The sequence below is a fragment of the Rhincodon typus genome, chromosome 1 (assembly GCF_021869965.1).
Source record: "Rhincodon typus isolate 14 chromosome 1, sRhiTyp1.1, whole genome shotgun sequence".
Lineage (NCBI taxonomy): Eukaryota > Metazoa > Chordata > Chondrichthyes > Orectolobiformes > Rhincodontidae > Rhincodon > Rhincodon typus.
In genome coordinates, this window is record NC_063332.1 from 113087071 (window position 1) to 113103638 (window position 16568).

The 16568-nt window shown below is 40.4% G+C and overlaps 1 protein-coding gene across 4 annotated transcripts in view; it reads right to left on the reverse strand.

Annotated features, from left to right (window-relative positions):
* The window catches only part of pde5ab (phosphodiesterase 5A, cGMP-specific, b), a 167801-nt gene that overhangs the window by 46098 nt on the left and 105135 nt on the right, over positions 1–16568 (reverse strand). For all 4 annotated transcript variants that reach the window (XR_007262654.1, XM_048600064.1, XM_048600054.1 and 1 more), the window contains exons 5-7: positions 16219–16308; positions 14135–14272; positions 3349–3416 (exon numbers count right to left, since the gene is read on the reverse strand). Coding sequence is in view for 3 of the 4 variants with exons in the window: in XM_048600064.1 (XP_048456021.1) it covers positions 3349–3416; positions 14135–14272; positions 16219–16308 (296 nt within the window). In the remaining variant the exon portion in view is untranslated. The remainder of the gene's footprint in view (positions 1–3348; positions 3417–14134; positions 14273–16218; positions 16309–16568) is intronic.

A 16568-nucleotide genomic window follows, 5' to 3' on the forward strand; every position in this document is an offset into this window, starting at 1 on the left:
AAACGTCAGCTTTCCTGCTCCTCTGATGCTGCTTGACCTGCTGTGTTCATCCAGCTCTACACCTTGTTATCCCTATATATGAACATGTCCAGTTTTCACCAAAATTCTTGCCCACCTTTTGGAGATACCCCTAAAGTTAATATTGGCTTTGCTATGAAATGTTAAATTTTGTTTTCTCTTGCTGTTTGCAAAACGTTTTGTCAGTTTAATTAAATCAATTTAAACTAAGGGATTTTAGTATTTTATATCCATTTTATAACTGTCAATCCAGCCTCGAAGTTGATTTGTATTTAAAACTGTGCATTTTAAATATATTTAAAAAAAAGGTTTTGTCATCTCAAAGGAGTTATACTTAGGTGGAAAAGTGCACTGTAACTCGAACATCAATTTGTGAAAAACTTATGGTGCTGTCAAAGCAATTGAAAATAGTCTTGACTTTGGGTGGTTATGGAAAGTAGGCAGAATTGGACTTGCTGCCTGTAAAATGAAAATCAGGGCCCTTATATGAGCAGCTAATATGGTATTGCTTGTTTTACACAATCATATATTTAAATTGACTTCACTGGGTCTCCACGGGAGGTTGCCACATGTTTCTCTGATACCAGAATGATAACTTATCATAACATTTAAACAATGGTTACGGAAGTTAACATACCCATATTTGTTTTAAAGATAAATAGATTCCCCACGTATTAGTCTCTTTTTTATTGATGATCTGAAGTTAGGATGAAGTAATGAATTCAAATAGAAAAGTAAGCCTTTCCACCATATTTTTACTAAATGGATATTTAGATTTAAATGGTGATTTTGCCATGACATAATGCATGGAGAACTAAACCAAATACAGTCAGCATTTTCTTGCCTAAGACTTGCCCCACATTGTTTCTTTGACCTTCTTGGCCACAGTTTTCATGCTGAACAATGGCCACTTATATTTGCACAATGTTCAGCATCACTCATGGCTCCTCAGCCATTGAAGCAGCCCATATGCAGCAAGACTTGGAGAACATCCATGCTTGGGCATATTAGTGAGAAGTAACATTTGCATGGTACAAGCACCTGGCAATGACCAGCTCCAGCAAGAGAGAATGTAACCAACTCCCCTTTACATTTAATGGCATTACAACAGCTTAATCCTGTACTATCAGCAACCTTGTGGTTACCAATGACCAGAAACTGAACTGAACCAGCCTGAATCAGTAACATGAGTTAGCTCATGGTGAAAGCAGACAGAAGTATTCCCATTCTTCCAAAGGCAAATCTACCTGAAGTAAAATCCAGATCTAATAATGTAGTTTTGAGGCCTTAGGAAGGAGAAAGCACATAACAAAAATGCACCCTGTTGCAGATATAAAAATAACAGAATGGGACAGATATTTGTTATTGTTAGCTGTGCAAAATATGTACAGTTGCAATGTTTGTTACATGCTTTATGACATTTCAAAATTTACATGAATCCTCCCAGCAGTGTTGTGCTCATTTTTGTTTGTTCTCAGCTAAGTTACAGAGTGGGATTTGGAGGCTTTAAGGGTAAAAATGATGTACTGATGTGGATTTTCCTAATGAAAGTGGTATTTCTGGGGTTAGAATCAGAATCTACCTGAAATTTGACCAGTTGCAGTTTTCATGGGGTAATCCCTCAATTGGGATGGAAGTAGGTTTCCCACCAAGTTAACCAAGTGGAGGCAGGAATAGAAGCAGATTGCAGACAACCTATGGCAGCCATCACTGATTGCCCGTGTTTACCCTAAGGGAGGGAGTTTGTACAATGGCCTGTCATAGCAGGCACAGGGAAGACTGGTCCTCAAGAGTGCAAGGGAGAGAAGGGAGGTCCCTCTTTCCAGAAATTGCCAACAGGATGCCTCCTTGTCATGCAACAGGAATATCTCTCTATTCTTGGTCATCTCCTCAGCCTTAGGATTTTGGAGGGCGCCACCTGAACACTCCTGGGTCTGGATCTGGTAACCTCTGAGTCTGCAGTGTTGTCACTATTATGATTTTGATGATTTTTTTTGGTGTTGGTGAAGATGATATCTATCACCTCGGTTGTCACACTGATATCCAGCCATTGTGTGACACCCAACGTCAGTAGTTGACAAGGACAGAGAAATCTGTAATCATGTATCCGGAGACCTGCATCTTCTTCATCACTGGTTCCAGTCATGTACAGGTGCCTTCACCTCTGCCTGTAGATCCTGCACTCAAGGTAGTATATCTTTCTCCTTTGATTCCCTTGTCCCTCTCTTCTGATGCCTGGTGCTCTGCCTTTCCAGTGCTGGCTGCTACTTCTCATTTCCAATAACCTCAATCCATGAGGCTTCAGCACCAATTTCCAGCTGCTTTGCCCCTGGTAAAGTCCAAACAGCTGTGCCCACCTGCTCCAATACCCACATGATGCTAAGTGATGTCAGGACCCCTGAGCTGACATCATTATTAAGTCTGACTCCTCTGCTGACCTACAATGGACCTTTAATTACAAAGGAATAAGCCCGTTAAACTTTAAAAACCATTTTTATTTATCTTTTAAGATTCACATTTCCATGCAGTTGGTCTTGAGACAGACAGCTGCTAAACTACAGCTGCATCCCTGAAAATGAAAAAAAATTCTCAGTTGGGCCCACAAACTCCTTAATAAAAGCAGACCCAGAACACCCTAGCTCTGAATTAAATGCTTGGGGCTGACGACTCAAAATAGCTATTTTTATCTTTTTCCCATCTCTGCTTGAACTTGAACTTTAACATAGAAAAATCCAGCCTATTGTGTTAAACTCACATCACCAGAACTTCACAGCTAAAATGGCCGATTTGTCTCCTCAACTGATTTGCTTCAATGTTTCTTAACGATACCCAACTTTATAGAGTAGACTTTACAAACTTGCACTGCTTTCATAATTCCACAAATTGAGAATCTTAAATAGTTCTATTTGAATTGTATTTTTACTCTGACTTTCTCACTAGTGTCCACTAGGCTTTGAAAATGCAATTTGCTTGATTTCATAAGAATTAGGTTGAAGAAAGAATCAGCAGGAGAGGTTTGAGTGGGCTGTTTAAAATATTATATAAACCGTAATGCAGAGAATGGCTTGAGTCAGTGCATATTACTCTGCCTGCTTCAAAACATGTCAAATAACCTGTCGCAGACACTAGGAATCATCTGGCACAATAACAAAATGTTTTTATTGCTTCCTTTCGTGAGTTCCTGGAGGGTCTTTTCTGATAAAAGTAAATTAGATTGAAGCTTTATCTATAGTTTCGATGGGATAAAAGCTGAGTGCTGAGGCAAATATCATCATTCCTAATTCAGTTTTCATGTATAATAGAAGGATGATGAATGACATTGTACGTTACCTTCTCTGGAACTCTGACGGATCTCCAAGCTCTGCTGAAGTCATGTGGAAGACACTGGAAAATGAATCCTGAAAATTAAAAATAAATTCATCAAGTGATTAATTCTATACAACAAGAAAATACGACAGGGATCTGAACCCAAGCACTAACTAACTTTATTGAATAAGGTTTACAAACTTGATCGAACCAAGCCCTAACTTTTGAGGACTAAATTAACTCTGAATTCATTCCAGTTTAAATATTTGGGAGGAGACATTTCCTTTTGTTTATCCACAGGATGAGGGTGTCACTGGCTAGGCCAGCATTTATTGCTCATTCCTAATTGGTCAGAGGGCAGTTCAGAATCAATCACATTGCTGTGGGTCTGGAGTCGCATGTAGGCTAGCAGTTTCCTTTCCTAAAGGACATTAATGAACCAGATGGGCTTTTCCAACAATTTCGTGATCATCATCAGTCTCTTAATTCTGGATTCTTATTGAATTCAAATTTCACAAACTGCCACAGCAGGATTCGAACACTGGTCCCCAAGATTAACAGTCTAGTGTTAATGTCACTAGGCCATCACCTCCCTGTTAAAAGGGTCTGAATTGGTTAATATTGAGAAATACATTAAGTACTGCTCAACATGTTGATGTCACATGGGCTCAGGTCAGGGGCAAGTTTTACATCTCAAAGAAGTAATATCCAACAAAGAGGTCTCCGTCACCATCTTCATAACAATGTATTTTACTAATGTACCTAGTTGATATCATACAATAAATTACATTTTGTTTAAGACAAATTCCTTTTCTCATTATAGTAGCAGGTGGGTTTCCTCTATTAGACCAAGCAGGCACTGAGGATCCCTATCAGGAAGGAGGATGGTGATAACAAAACTACTAGAGAGATCTTAAACCATGATAAACTGTGGTGAGGATTCATCTTACAACACAGTCTTGCTATAAATACAATGCTCACATAGTAGTTGAAATCATTTTACCTGACTAAATGAAATTTTTAATTCACTACTATTCAAGAATAGACTCATTATCGGGCTGGCAAATTTGTGTGTTGTTAAAAAAATTTGTATGAAATTCCATTTCCTCTGCTGTTTAGTGAAGATAATATTTTGAAGGCATTAATGCCTTGTTATAATAGCCAGCAAAATAATTTCTTAGAAGATTGCTAAACCTTTTTTCTTCCAATAGAGCAGAGCGCAAGCTACATTCCTTTGTAACAATCTGTCTTGAAAATTACTGCAAATTATGTTAGGCCTGTGTTTTAGACAGGACAATTCATTGATCCATAAGTAGCCATGACATGAATGTAGGGGACTCAATCACTGGTTAGGCCCAAATTCTCACTTTCTTGTTGGATATACAGATTATCCCAGGAGGAAGATCCCTGAACTGAAAGATTTTCCTTCTGGCAGTACTGGAAAGAGATATTAGCTGGACTTGCACCTTCTTCCTCTGGAGACTGTTGACTGCCAAACCTAGCTGGTTGAAAGGTCCATCTTGGTGCTCTGGAGCCTATGTTCAGTTATAATTGGTGTATGAGTATGCCAGTCACTATGCTGTATGAGCTGCTACTCATGAAGAAGATTTCTACAACTATCCTCTTGAAGTAAAGGACGTCATGGGGACTGCTTGATCTAACACAGCAGAGGAAAGCTACTTTTTGGTCGACCTACAAGAGTCTTTTGTGGTTAACAAGACACAGTTTGTTACATGTAGCAACTACTTACAGGTTACATTGATTTGAGAGACAGTAGGCAAAACTTTGCCAATTTGCTGATAAAATGTTTTGTTGAGTGAGTTTCATGGAGCCCAGTCTATCGTAGCACATAGTAATATTCCTTGTGCCATCTTCTGCTCTTTTTTACCTGTTTCCTCCTCCAGATACAGCCAGCCTGGATCCCAGGACAGTGCTGTGAACCGAAAGAAGAGACATGTCCAGCAGGGTAGTCAGAAGGTCAATGATCTTCTGTAATCTACAAGAGTCAGTGTCACCATCTACTCTCTGCTGTTTCACCTTCATATGGGCACCTCTCAAAACAATTACTTTATGTTTGTCTTCATATAAGAAGACACGGAAAATCTCCCTGAAACTAAAGGGCTTGTTTAATTGAAGAACAAAAAGAAATTAGCACCAATAAGGAGGTAGTAGAATCAGAGAGTCATACAACATGTAAACAGACCCTTCGGTCCAACTAGTCCGTGCCGACCATGTTCCCAAGCTAAACTAGTCCCACCTGCCTGCTCCTGGCCCATATCCCTCCAAACCTTTCCTATTTACGTACTTATCCAAATGTCTTTAAACATTGTAATTGTACTCACATCCACCACTTCATCAGGAAGTTCATTCCACACACGAACCACACTCTGTGTAAAAAAATTGCCCCTCATGTCATTTTTAGTTGAAACATTAGTTGGATTGATGGTTGATAAATCTCCTAGATCAGAGGAGCTTCATCACAAGCGTTGAAAGAATGCATTGGTGGTCATCATTCATAATGTTATGGATTCTGGAAAGGTTCCTTCTGACTGGAAGATGGCAAATATCAACCCATCATTTAATTAAGGAGAGGGAAAGTAGGGAACTACAGACTGATTAGGATGATGTCTGTAGTAGGGAACACATTAGAATCGATTATTAAAAGATGTGATAACTGAACATTTAGAAATGAATGGTAAAATTGGGCAGAGTCAGCATGGATTTGGGAAAAGAAAATCATGTTTGAAAACTTGTTTGAGAATGTTATTTGTAATATAGGCAATGTAGTTTATTTGGATTTTTAATTGATTTTTGATAACATCCTAAATAGGAGGTTAGTGAATAAAATTGGAGCACATGGAAAGGGGAGGGGGGTGTAGAGGAGGTGCAGCGAATAATTAGTATGGATTGAGAATTTTATCATAAAGAGAAAGCAAAGTAGGAACAAATGGATCATTTTCAGGAAGACAGGGTATTACAAACGGGATACTGCAAATGTCACTGCTGGGTCTGCAACTGTGCATAATCTAAATGAATAATTTGTATGTCAGGGCTAATAGTAATACCTCCAAATTTATCGATTATACCAAACTGGGTGGGCATGTAAGTGTGAGGAGGTTATAATGAGGTTTCAAAATGAATCAGCCAGGCTAATTGAATGGGCTAGAGCATGGCAGATGGAATAGAATGTAATTAGGTATCAAGTTATTCACATTGGTAGCCAAAACAGAGAGGTAGGATGTTTCTTAAATGGTTGGGAAGTGAAAATGTCCAAAGGGATTGCAATGTCCATGTACAGAAGTCTCTAAAACATACCATGCAAGTACAGTAAACAGTTTGAAAGGCTGTGGAAGCTCAATCAATGAGCAAATTCTAGACCAAACGTGCAAGGTTTCTGTTGACTGAGGACTTTATTAGGTATGGACATAGTGCAGGAAAGTGGCACTGAAGGGATAATCAGCCATGATTTAGAATAGCGGGCAGGCTCCTGGGCTGGATGTTCTACGTTCCCTCCTGCCTCATACACTTTTTATTCATTCAATGGAGATCCTCACCATCTCCCTTGTTCATGCATTATCATTAACTGCTCTTCCATCCACCCGCGTAGCTGGGCTGACAGGTCCAAGACCTGCTGGGGTGTGCACGTCATCAGGTTTCTCAATCCCTAGGAGGGCAAGTGGTGGCCAGAAAAGAGCATGACCACTCACAGTGTGTTTCCCTGTGCTTGTTGTATTATGTCTCATAGTCAGTATGTTGGTATGTTTCATAGAACATAGAACAGTACAGCACAGTACAGGCCCTTCAGCCGACGATGTTGTGCTGACCTATTATCCTGCCAAGATCAATCTACCCTGCATACCCTACATTTTACTATCCTCCATGTGCCTATCCAAGAGTCGCTTAAAAGTCTCTAAAGTATCTGACTCCACTACCACTGTCGATAATGTATTCCACACGCCCACCACTCTCTGTGTAAAGAACCTACCTCTGACATCTCCCCTATACCTTCCTCCAATCACCTTAAAATTATGCCCCCTCGTAATAGTCATTTCTGCCCTGGGAAAGAGTCTCTGGCTATCCATTCTATCTATGCCTCTCATCATCTTGTACACCTCTATCAAGTCACTTCTCATCCTTCTTCACTCCAATGAAAAAAACCTAGCTCCCTCAATCTTTCCTCATAAGACCTGCCCTCCAGTCCAGGCAGCATCCTGGTAAATCTCCTCTGCACCCTCTCTAAAGCTTCCACATCCTTCCTATAATGAGGCGACCACAACTGAACACAATATTCCAAGTGTGGTCTAACCAGAATTTTATAGAGCTGCAGCATAACCTCACAGCTCTTAAACAAATTCCCCTGCCAATGAAAGCCAACACACCATACACCTTCTTTACTCCCCAATCAACTTGGGTAGCAACATTGAGGGATCTATGGGCGTGGACACCAAGATTCCTCTGTTCCTCCATACTGCCAAGAATCCTGCCATTAACCCTATATTCTGCATTCAAATCCGACTTTCCAAAATGAATCACTTCACACTTTTCTGGGTTGAATTCCATTCTTTGCCCAGATCTGCATCCTGTCAATGTCCCGTTGCAACCTACAACAGCCCTCCACACTGTCCACAGCTCCATCAATCTTCGTGTCATTGGCAAACTTGCTAACCCACCCTTCCACTTCCTCATCCAAGTCATTTATAAAGATCACAAAGAGCAGAACAGATCCCTGCGGAACACCACTGATCACCGAGCTCCAGGCTGAATACTTTCCATCTACTACCACCCTCTGTCTTCAACTGCACAGCCAGTTTTGTATCCAGACAGCCAAATTTCCCTGAATCCCATGCCTTCTTTCTTTCTGAATGAGCCTACCATGGGGAACCTTATCAAATGCCTTGCTAAAATCCATATACACCACATCCACTGCTCTGCCTTCATCAATGTGTTTTGTCACATCCTCAAAGAATACAATAAGGCTTGTGAGGCATGACCTGCCCCTCACAAAGCCATGCTGACTTTTTCTAATCAAACTGTGCTTTTCCAAATAATCATAAATACTATCTCTCAGAATCCTCTCCAATAATTTGCCAACCACAGAAGTAAGACTAATCGGTCTGTAATTCCCAGGATTATCCCTATTACCACCCTCTAATCATCTGGTACTACTTCAGTGGACAGTGAGGATGCAAAGATCATCACCAAAGGGACAGCAATCTCTTCCCTCGCTTCCCGTAGTAACCTTGGGTATATCCCAGGGGACTTATCTATCCTCATGTCTTTCAAAATTTCTAGCACATCTTCCTTTCTAACATCAACCTGTTCAAGCATATCTGCATGTTTCACGCTGTCCTCACAAACGTCAAGGTCCCTCTCACTGGTGAATACTAAAGCAATGTATTCATTAAGGATCTCCCCTACCTCCTCCAACTCCGTGTACAAGTTCCCTCCACTATCCCTGATTAGCCCTACCCTCACTCTGGGCATCCTCTTTTTCCACACACAAGCATAGAACGCCTTGGGGTTTTCCTTGATCCTACTTGCCAAGGCTTTTTCATACCCCCTTCTAGCTCTCCAAGTCCATTCTTCAGTCCTTCCTGGTTCATACTGCTCTCATCAGCATACCCGTTCTCAGACTCAGACACCACTTCAGCCCTTCAACACTTTACTTTTGGCCTCAGTAACAAATATGACTTACATGATCAGGTCACTTTGTTTTCAGGGACACAAATGCAGTCACAAAGTCACTCTTCGGCCATCACCCTCTGCTTTCTGCCACTGAGATGATTTGCCAAATTGCCTTGGATCTCATGGGCTCTTACCTTCTTAACCAGTCTGCCATGCAAGACCTTACCAAAAGCCTTCTTGAAGCATATGGAGTTCAGTGAGATTTGTGTGGAGCATGCTAATATGCTTGGGCCTTTGAGATCAAGAAAAGTGGTATTGGATCTCTTGAAGAGCATTAAGTTGGACAAGTCCCCAGGGCCCGATGGTATCTGCCTCAGGTTATTGACAGAGGCAAGAGAGCAGATTGCTGAGGCCTAGACCAAGATCTTTATATCCTCACTGGCTACTGGAAAGGTCCTGGAGGACTGGTGAGTAGCTAATGTTGTTCCTCTGTTCAAGAAAGGAAATAGGGATAATCCAGGAAACTACAGATCGGTAAGTCTCACATCGGTGGTTGGGAAGCTATTGGAGAGAATTCTTAGGGATGGGATTTACACACATTTGTTAAAGCATGGCCTTATTAGGGACAGGCAGCAGGCTTTGTGCAGGCAGGTCATGTTTTACTAACTGGATTGGATTTTTCGAGAAGGTGACAAAGGTGATTGATGAGATTAGATCCGTGGGTGTTGTTTACATGGATTTTAGTGAGGCTTTCGACAAGGTCGCTCATGGCCGGCTCATCCAGAAAATTAAGATGCATGGAATCCACTGTGATTTAGCTGTGTTGATTTAGAATTGGTTTGCCCATAGAGGGCAGAGGGTAGTGGAGGAAGGGTGTTTTTCAGGCTAAAGGTCCATGACTAGTGGTGTTCTACAAGGATCCACACTGGGAACTTTGCTGTTTGTGATAATATATAAATGACTTAGATAAAAATGTAGATGGGTGAGTTTGTAAGTTTGCAGATGATACAAAGATCAGTCGAGTTGTGGATAATGTAGAAGGTTGTCAAAGGATACAGCAGGATATAGATCAGTTGCAGATATGGGTGGAGAAATGGTGGATGGACTTTAATCCGGGTAAGTGTGAGGTGCTGCACTTTGGGAGATCAAATGTTAAGGAAAAGTACAGTTAACAGCAAGATTCTGAACAGCATTTATGTGTGGAGGAATCTTGGGGTTCAAGTCCATAGCTCCCTCAAAGTAGCCACACAAGTAGATAGAACGGTAAAGAAGGTGTATGGCATGCTTGCCTTTATTGTTCAAGGAATTGAGTATAAGAGTCAGGATGTCATGTTGCAGCTTTATCAGACTTTGATTAGGGCACACAGAGTATTGCGTTCAATTCTGACCGCTGCATTACAGGAAGGATATGGAGGCTTTGGAAAGGGTGGAGAAGAGGTTTACTGGGGCGCTGCCTGGATTAGAGGGTGGGAGCTATAAGGAGAGGCTAGAAAAACTCAGGTTGTTTTCTCTTGAGTGATGCAGGCTGAGGGGAGACTTGATAGAAATTTATAAAATTATGAGATGCATAGATAGAGTTGACAGTCGGCATCATTTTCCCAGAGTTGAAATGTCTAATACTAGGGGCATATGTTTAAGGTTAGCGGGGCAAGTTCAAAGGAGATGTGAGCGGCAAGTTTTTCACATAGAGAATGTTAAGAGTGTGAAATGCACTGCCAGGGGTGGTGGTGGAGGCAGATACGATAGGGGCATTAAAGGGATTTTTAGATAAGCACATGAAAATGCAAGGGATGGAGGGATATGGACCAAGCACAGGCAGAAGGGATTAGTTTTATTTGGTGTCATGATCAGCACAGCAAAGGGCCCGTTCCTGTGCTGTACAGTTTTATGTTCGATGAAGTTCATGTAGACTACGTCAACTGAACTATCCTCATCTAGACAACTCGTCACCTGCTCAAAAATTTCAATCAAATTAGTTAGACATGATCTTCCTCTTACAAGGTTATGCTGACTGTCCTTAACTAACTCATGCTTTTCCAAGTGTGGGTTAATTCTGTCCTTCAGAATTTTTTCCAATAGTTTCCCTACCACTGATGTTGAAATCACTGGCTTATAGCTTCCTGGTTTACATCTTCCATCTTTCCTGAATAATGGTGCCACGTTAGCTGTCTTCCTGTCCTCTGGCACCCCTCCTGTGGCCAGACAGGATTTTAACATTTATGCCCTGCAATCTCCTCTCTTGCCTCTCACAGCAGCTTGCGTATATAATGGAAAACATTAGGTTTCAAGTACCTATGATTGTAATCTGTGGCAGCCATTGAATACAGGTCCCTTGGAACGCAGGCCACTCTCCAAACTGTCATGCCTCAATTTATTAAGCCCAAAAACAAGCAAAATAAAACATGAAATTTGAAACAATACATACCTTAGATATGACAAATTCTGCTTAATATAACATGCTGAATTAGCCATAGAATCTTGGAAAAATACAACTTATAAGAAGTCTATTTGGCCATTTCTACCTTGCCTCCTCTTTGGCATGTTTTCTTTCTCCATAGCCCTGTAAAATTTCACCTTCAAGTACTTATCCAATTCTTCTTGAGTGTGGTGATTGAATCTTTTCAGGTAGAACATAACATATCACAACTGACTGTGTAGAAGTTGTTCTCTAATATCACCCTTGTTCTTTTAGTAATCAGCTCAAAATCTACATACTTGGTTATCAAGTCTTCTATCACTGGCAACAGTCTCATCTCAATTATTCTATGGATTCATATCTTCAATCACTTCTTTCAAATCTCCTCTGTCAAATCTCCTCTCAACCTACTCTTCTCTAAGGAGATGAATGTTAGTTTCTCCACATAAACAAAATGTCTCTCAGTTTATTCAATTTCTTCTACACTCCCTCACATTTTGTGACATTCTTCCTAAGGTATGGTGCCCAAAATTGATTCAACTTATAAATTTATTTCTGACACAGAAAAGCAATCAAACTGCTCAATAATTATAGCTCAAAACTGGGCATGCATCGTCACTGCATAATTTCTGAAAAAGAAATGAATTCGTGTGAATTTAGAATCGGTCTTCCAGAAACCTGCAGGATTTATGGGTTCCCTTTAAATCCAAATACAATTACAAAGGAAAAACTGAAGTGATAAACTTTTTGGTTACGTTTTATATCTGCAGCAAACTCTATTATGTATGTTGGCTAAGTCACAGTCTTCATGGACCTGCAATAAAACTGATGGAAATTTTCTGGCCCTGCATCTGAGAACAGAAAGATGAAATTGAGTAGAATTTATCTTGTTAACGTAAATTTTTAAGTTTTTTTATTTCTTTCTTTATTCATAATGATGAAATAATTTTCACATGTAATCATTAACTATGACTATACAGTATAAGATTCTACTGTTTTATCTTTATGGGATGCATCACCAATACTTTTCAAATATTTATGTTAAAAAGAATTAACAGAAAAGCAACCTGTATTGCACTTGATGAAAGTTGGCATTCATTTGAACACTTTAATCAGGTTGTACATGTTACACAATTTGTCAAAGTGAATCAATAGTAAATGCACTGATCATGGCAAAACACACTGGAACACCAATGAATGGGGTCACAGTATACTTGAATGCAAGTTTGATTCCAGCACATCATTTCTAATCTCCACTGCAGACTTTCAGGAAAACTGTTAAAACTTGGCTTCCAAGTATCGAATGGGAATAATATGGAGATGAATAATTCAGAAACTCTTGGCATGTACTCTCTGATAGTCAGTTTCATTCAGACACACACACAGTCCAGCCTAATTTCAAAATGCTTGTTCTGTTTCAGGAAGTGAGGAGACCAGTAAAGCCTAAAGGGTGATATAACCCAAAGAGGAAAGCTTGTGTTAAGCTGCTAAATGGAGCTGCATCACCTTTGGAATTGTCACAGCATTGCAACTTTGACTATCGTGCTGCCTGGATTTAAGGTGATAGAATTATTTGTACTTTTCATATTGTTTTGTAATGCTCTGCAATTTACCTTTAGCTGTCAATTAGTTTATATATTCATTCCATTTTGTTATCAGACCGACACCGATATCGTTAAAGAAGTTCAATTAAGCAAAACTGAAAAATGGTCTCATAAAGGTTAAGTAGAGAAAGCTGGCCTCAAGAATTTAGAGGGGCCACAATTAAAAGTGCTAAAATAAGGTAAAAGGAATAATGAAAAGATTGCATGGGTCATTATCACCAGAATCTCAATGGCCTTTTTATTAATCACTTGCATTTTAAATGCATAAAGCCATTGCTTCTGATCCCATGGGAATGTATAATTCAGAAAAGCGAAAAGTAATTGTCTTATCAACAAACCTTTACAATTAAACGATCAAACTAATTGGAAAAGCAACTAAAATATACCTTTCTAAAAAATGGTACAATTGTGACCCATGTTAGAGTGACTGACAAAAAGGTCTTTCTAAATTGTTCCCTAGCCCTGAATTTTCATAGACTTAGCAATTTCTCACAGTATTTACACTGCAAACAGGTCTATTGGTGCTCTCCAGCATTGACTTGACAAGAAATGGTCAGAGCAAAGACTAAAGCACCTCGTTTGAATGGGTTTAAGAATGCATCTGTGCTGTAAGATGTTTCTTGGGTGCTCACCTGTCCAAAGTGCTAGAAGGTCCAGCCTTATTGCCAGATCTAAGGGATTGAGTAGTGAGTGAGTGAGTTTCCCCTCATGTAATCCTGAACCCACACTGACTCCCTGAAAACGTTGAAAATAATCTTTGTGTAAACTTAAACATGTACCACTTTACCATGCTAGCCTTAATAATAGTCTGTTCCCTTAGCTGCCGTTAAAGACAGGCCCATTTCTGCCCTGTAGGTATCAGTTGTCTCTCTCGCTGAGCATACCAGGTACATGTCAGATACTGATGAGGTTTAGGATGCAGAAATCCCAAGTACATGGAGTCCAAACTCCACCTAACTTCAAGATATATATTCCATCCTCAACAGCCTCTGTATGTAAGGTCATGACAAGTCTTCCGGGATCCTGATAGATTTTGCAGAGCCTCTGCTAAAATGACCATAGAAATATACCAGAGGAGTTGCAGAATTTTACAATCCTCTGCCCCACCCACCTCCATATATCTGATAGGACTGGATGAAGTTAGTAACCACATCATAATACTCACAGAAGAGCTGTCATCCACAATGAAGATGGTACAGCTCTGAGCCTGCATGAACGAAAGGATAGTTGCTGCAATCTTCTTCAAAATTACTTCCAAGGAATGTTGCTCCTCGAATATCAGGGTGGCTAGATCAAGTAGAACCTTGTGACAGAAAGAATTAATGATAAATAAGTGATGCATTGTTTTTTTTTCATGTTTATTCAAATGACAAATTTTTATATATTCAAATAAAAAGGAAATTACTAAAAAGGTACGATCATTTTTATACATGTATTTGTATATCAGGAAGTGATATGCAGTCCAAATTGCTGTGTGTAGTGATATTGTCAAGGCTGAGCCTGGGTGGGTGCAGGGCCCAGGGCAAATCACGCTGTGCATGCCAGCTCAGACCCTCCCACTCCACTTTCCTGTGGCACCAGCTGCTCTGCCTCTGTGACTGTGCCACCCACCCACTCTGCCACTGCACGCTAGCTCACTGCTGCCACTCACCCTCTTGCTGTTTGTCCACTCGCAGATTGCTTCTCTCCCATGTTTGCTGACAACTGGCTCCGAGAAAGGCTCATGCAAGGTCATCACATCAATGTTTCTGGTTCCTGGAAGATTTTGAACTCATTCTGCCGTTCCTCTGCCAGAATTACTATGGAGTTGTTGGCCTATCTGCATCTTAGTAATGCATGCCTCATTCATGTCCCTTTCTTTCTTTTCAGTAAATTCCAGGCTGATATATCCCAGACCTGAGGTTGAGCACAGATGGAATGGTTGGCACAAAGTTGCTGACAGAGACGTAAATCCTCAATCATGCCATGTTCACAGCAAAGCGTGGGAAACCTGAGGCAGATCTGCTACACAGCTCAGTCCCACACCTCCCCTCTTTCTAGGGTCACCCAGCCCAACTCTCAACGAAGCCTTTTCACTCCAGAGTCAAACTCCAACCACTCAGGCCACTTTTTCCACGGTCGAGCCAAGAATCTTTTCGACTCTGCATTCCTGATCCAGGAGCAGAAATCCAGGCCCTAGTCTCTGGGAAACCTCCACTGCATCAATGTGCATTTTAGCGCATCTCACAATAGTCAGCCTTTTGGAATTTACAAGAGATGTGGCAGCTCAATGCGAATCTGTGCTGAATAGTTGCCAATGTATTCAAATCTTAGTTTGAGGTGAAATGGTCAAGTGCTAACACAAGCCACCCACTGATTTTCCAAAACAATAGATTTGGCCAGAGAAAAATGTAGGAATTTTAACCGCGTTTTCTTCCGTACTGTGGCATTGCTCAGGGATAGTCTGAGGTTGTAATGTGTTATTCTGTTCATTTTATTCCACTTCTCAGACACCTCCCCCTGCTATGAAGAGGCCTAGGTGAAAATGCCTTGAAATGAATTATGGGATAAATAGCCATGGCAACAGGAGCTTGACATTAGATTCCAAATTGCAGAGAATTGCATCCCCATCACGAGACCTGATCACCACCTAATTATGCTGCAATCGTGTCAGAACCAGCTTCTCCAGGTTTGGTCTGTTCAGCTATCAACAAAAGTGCAGATGGGGAACTCTCCCATTGCACATCAGCATATTCATTATCTCCTGTACACAGAAGGACATCAATGACAATTAAGTACTGTTGAAGTTGGTGGTTTCTCCAGATGAGCAAATATGTGACTCCTGTCCTTGTAGGGAAACAAGGTTATCTGAAGTTCATCCAATTACTGCTGGCCTTTTCTTGCATAAATTTACTGAATCCATTCAGCTGTGACTTGCTGATATTTTGCACAAAGTATAACACCTACTATGACAGGCATGAAAGATGCAAGGTAAATAGATCAAATAATTTGCTAAGTAACATTCATTCAGAACTCCCAGAGGAAAATTTCGTAGGCTGCTGTATAACTGTGACAATTTAGTGGCACAGCATTAAGTACCCTGGATAAACAATGTGAATACAACTTTTTGGAGATTGCAGGACTCTTCCACCATAGTCATGGGGGATGAATGAAGGAATCTCCCCAAAAAGTCATCTCCTTCTCTCCCTAGTACCAATCAATGTTCTAATGCTGACATTTGGCAAATATCACCTTTGCCCTTGGCAGTACCTGATTGCGCCTGTTTTCAAGTAGCGAAGTCTCGTACACTTTGGCTTTGTGGAGAACAATCCCGCAAAAGGTCAAATAGGCTGCAAAATCCTAAAGACAATAACAATAATGATACTGTACAATGTAACTGAACATCAGAAAAATGTAATCAACATTACAAATGCAAATTACTGTGAATGCTAAAAATCTGAAATAAATACAAAGAGCCCAAGAAATTCAATGAGTTTGGCATCATCTATGGTGTGGCAAAAGTGTTTAATTTTCAAGATAATATGACACTTCTTCAGAACTGAAGAGAGGTAGAAAAGCAATGAGTTTCATACTGTGGAAAACCACAATTAGTTGTGGTT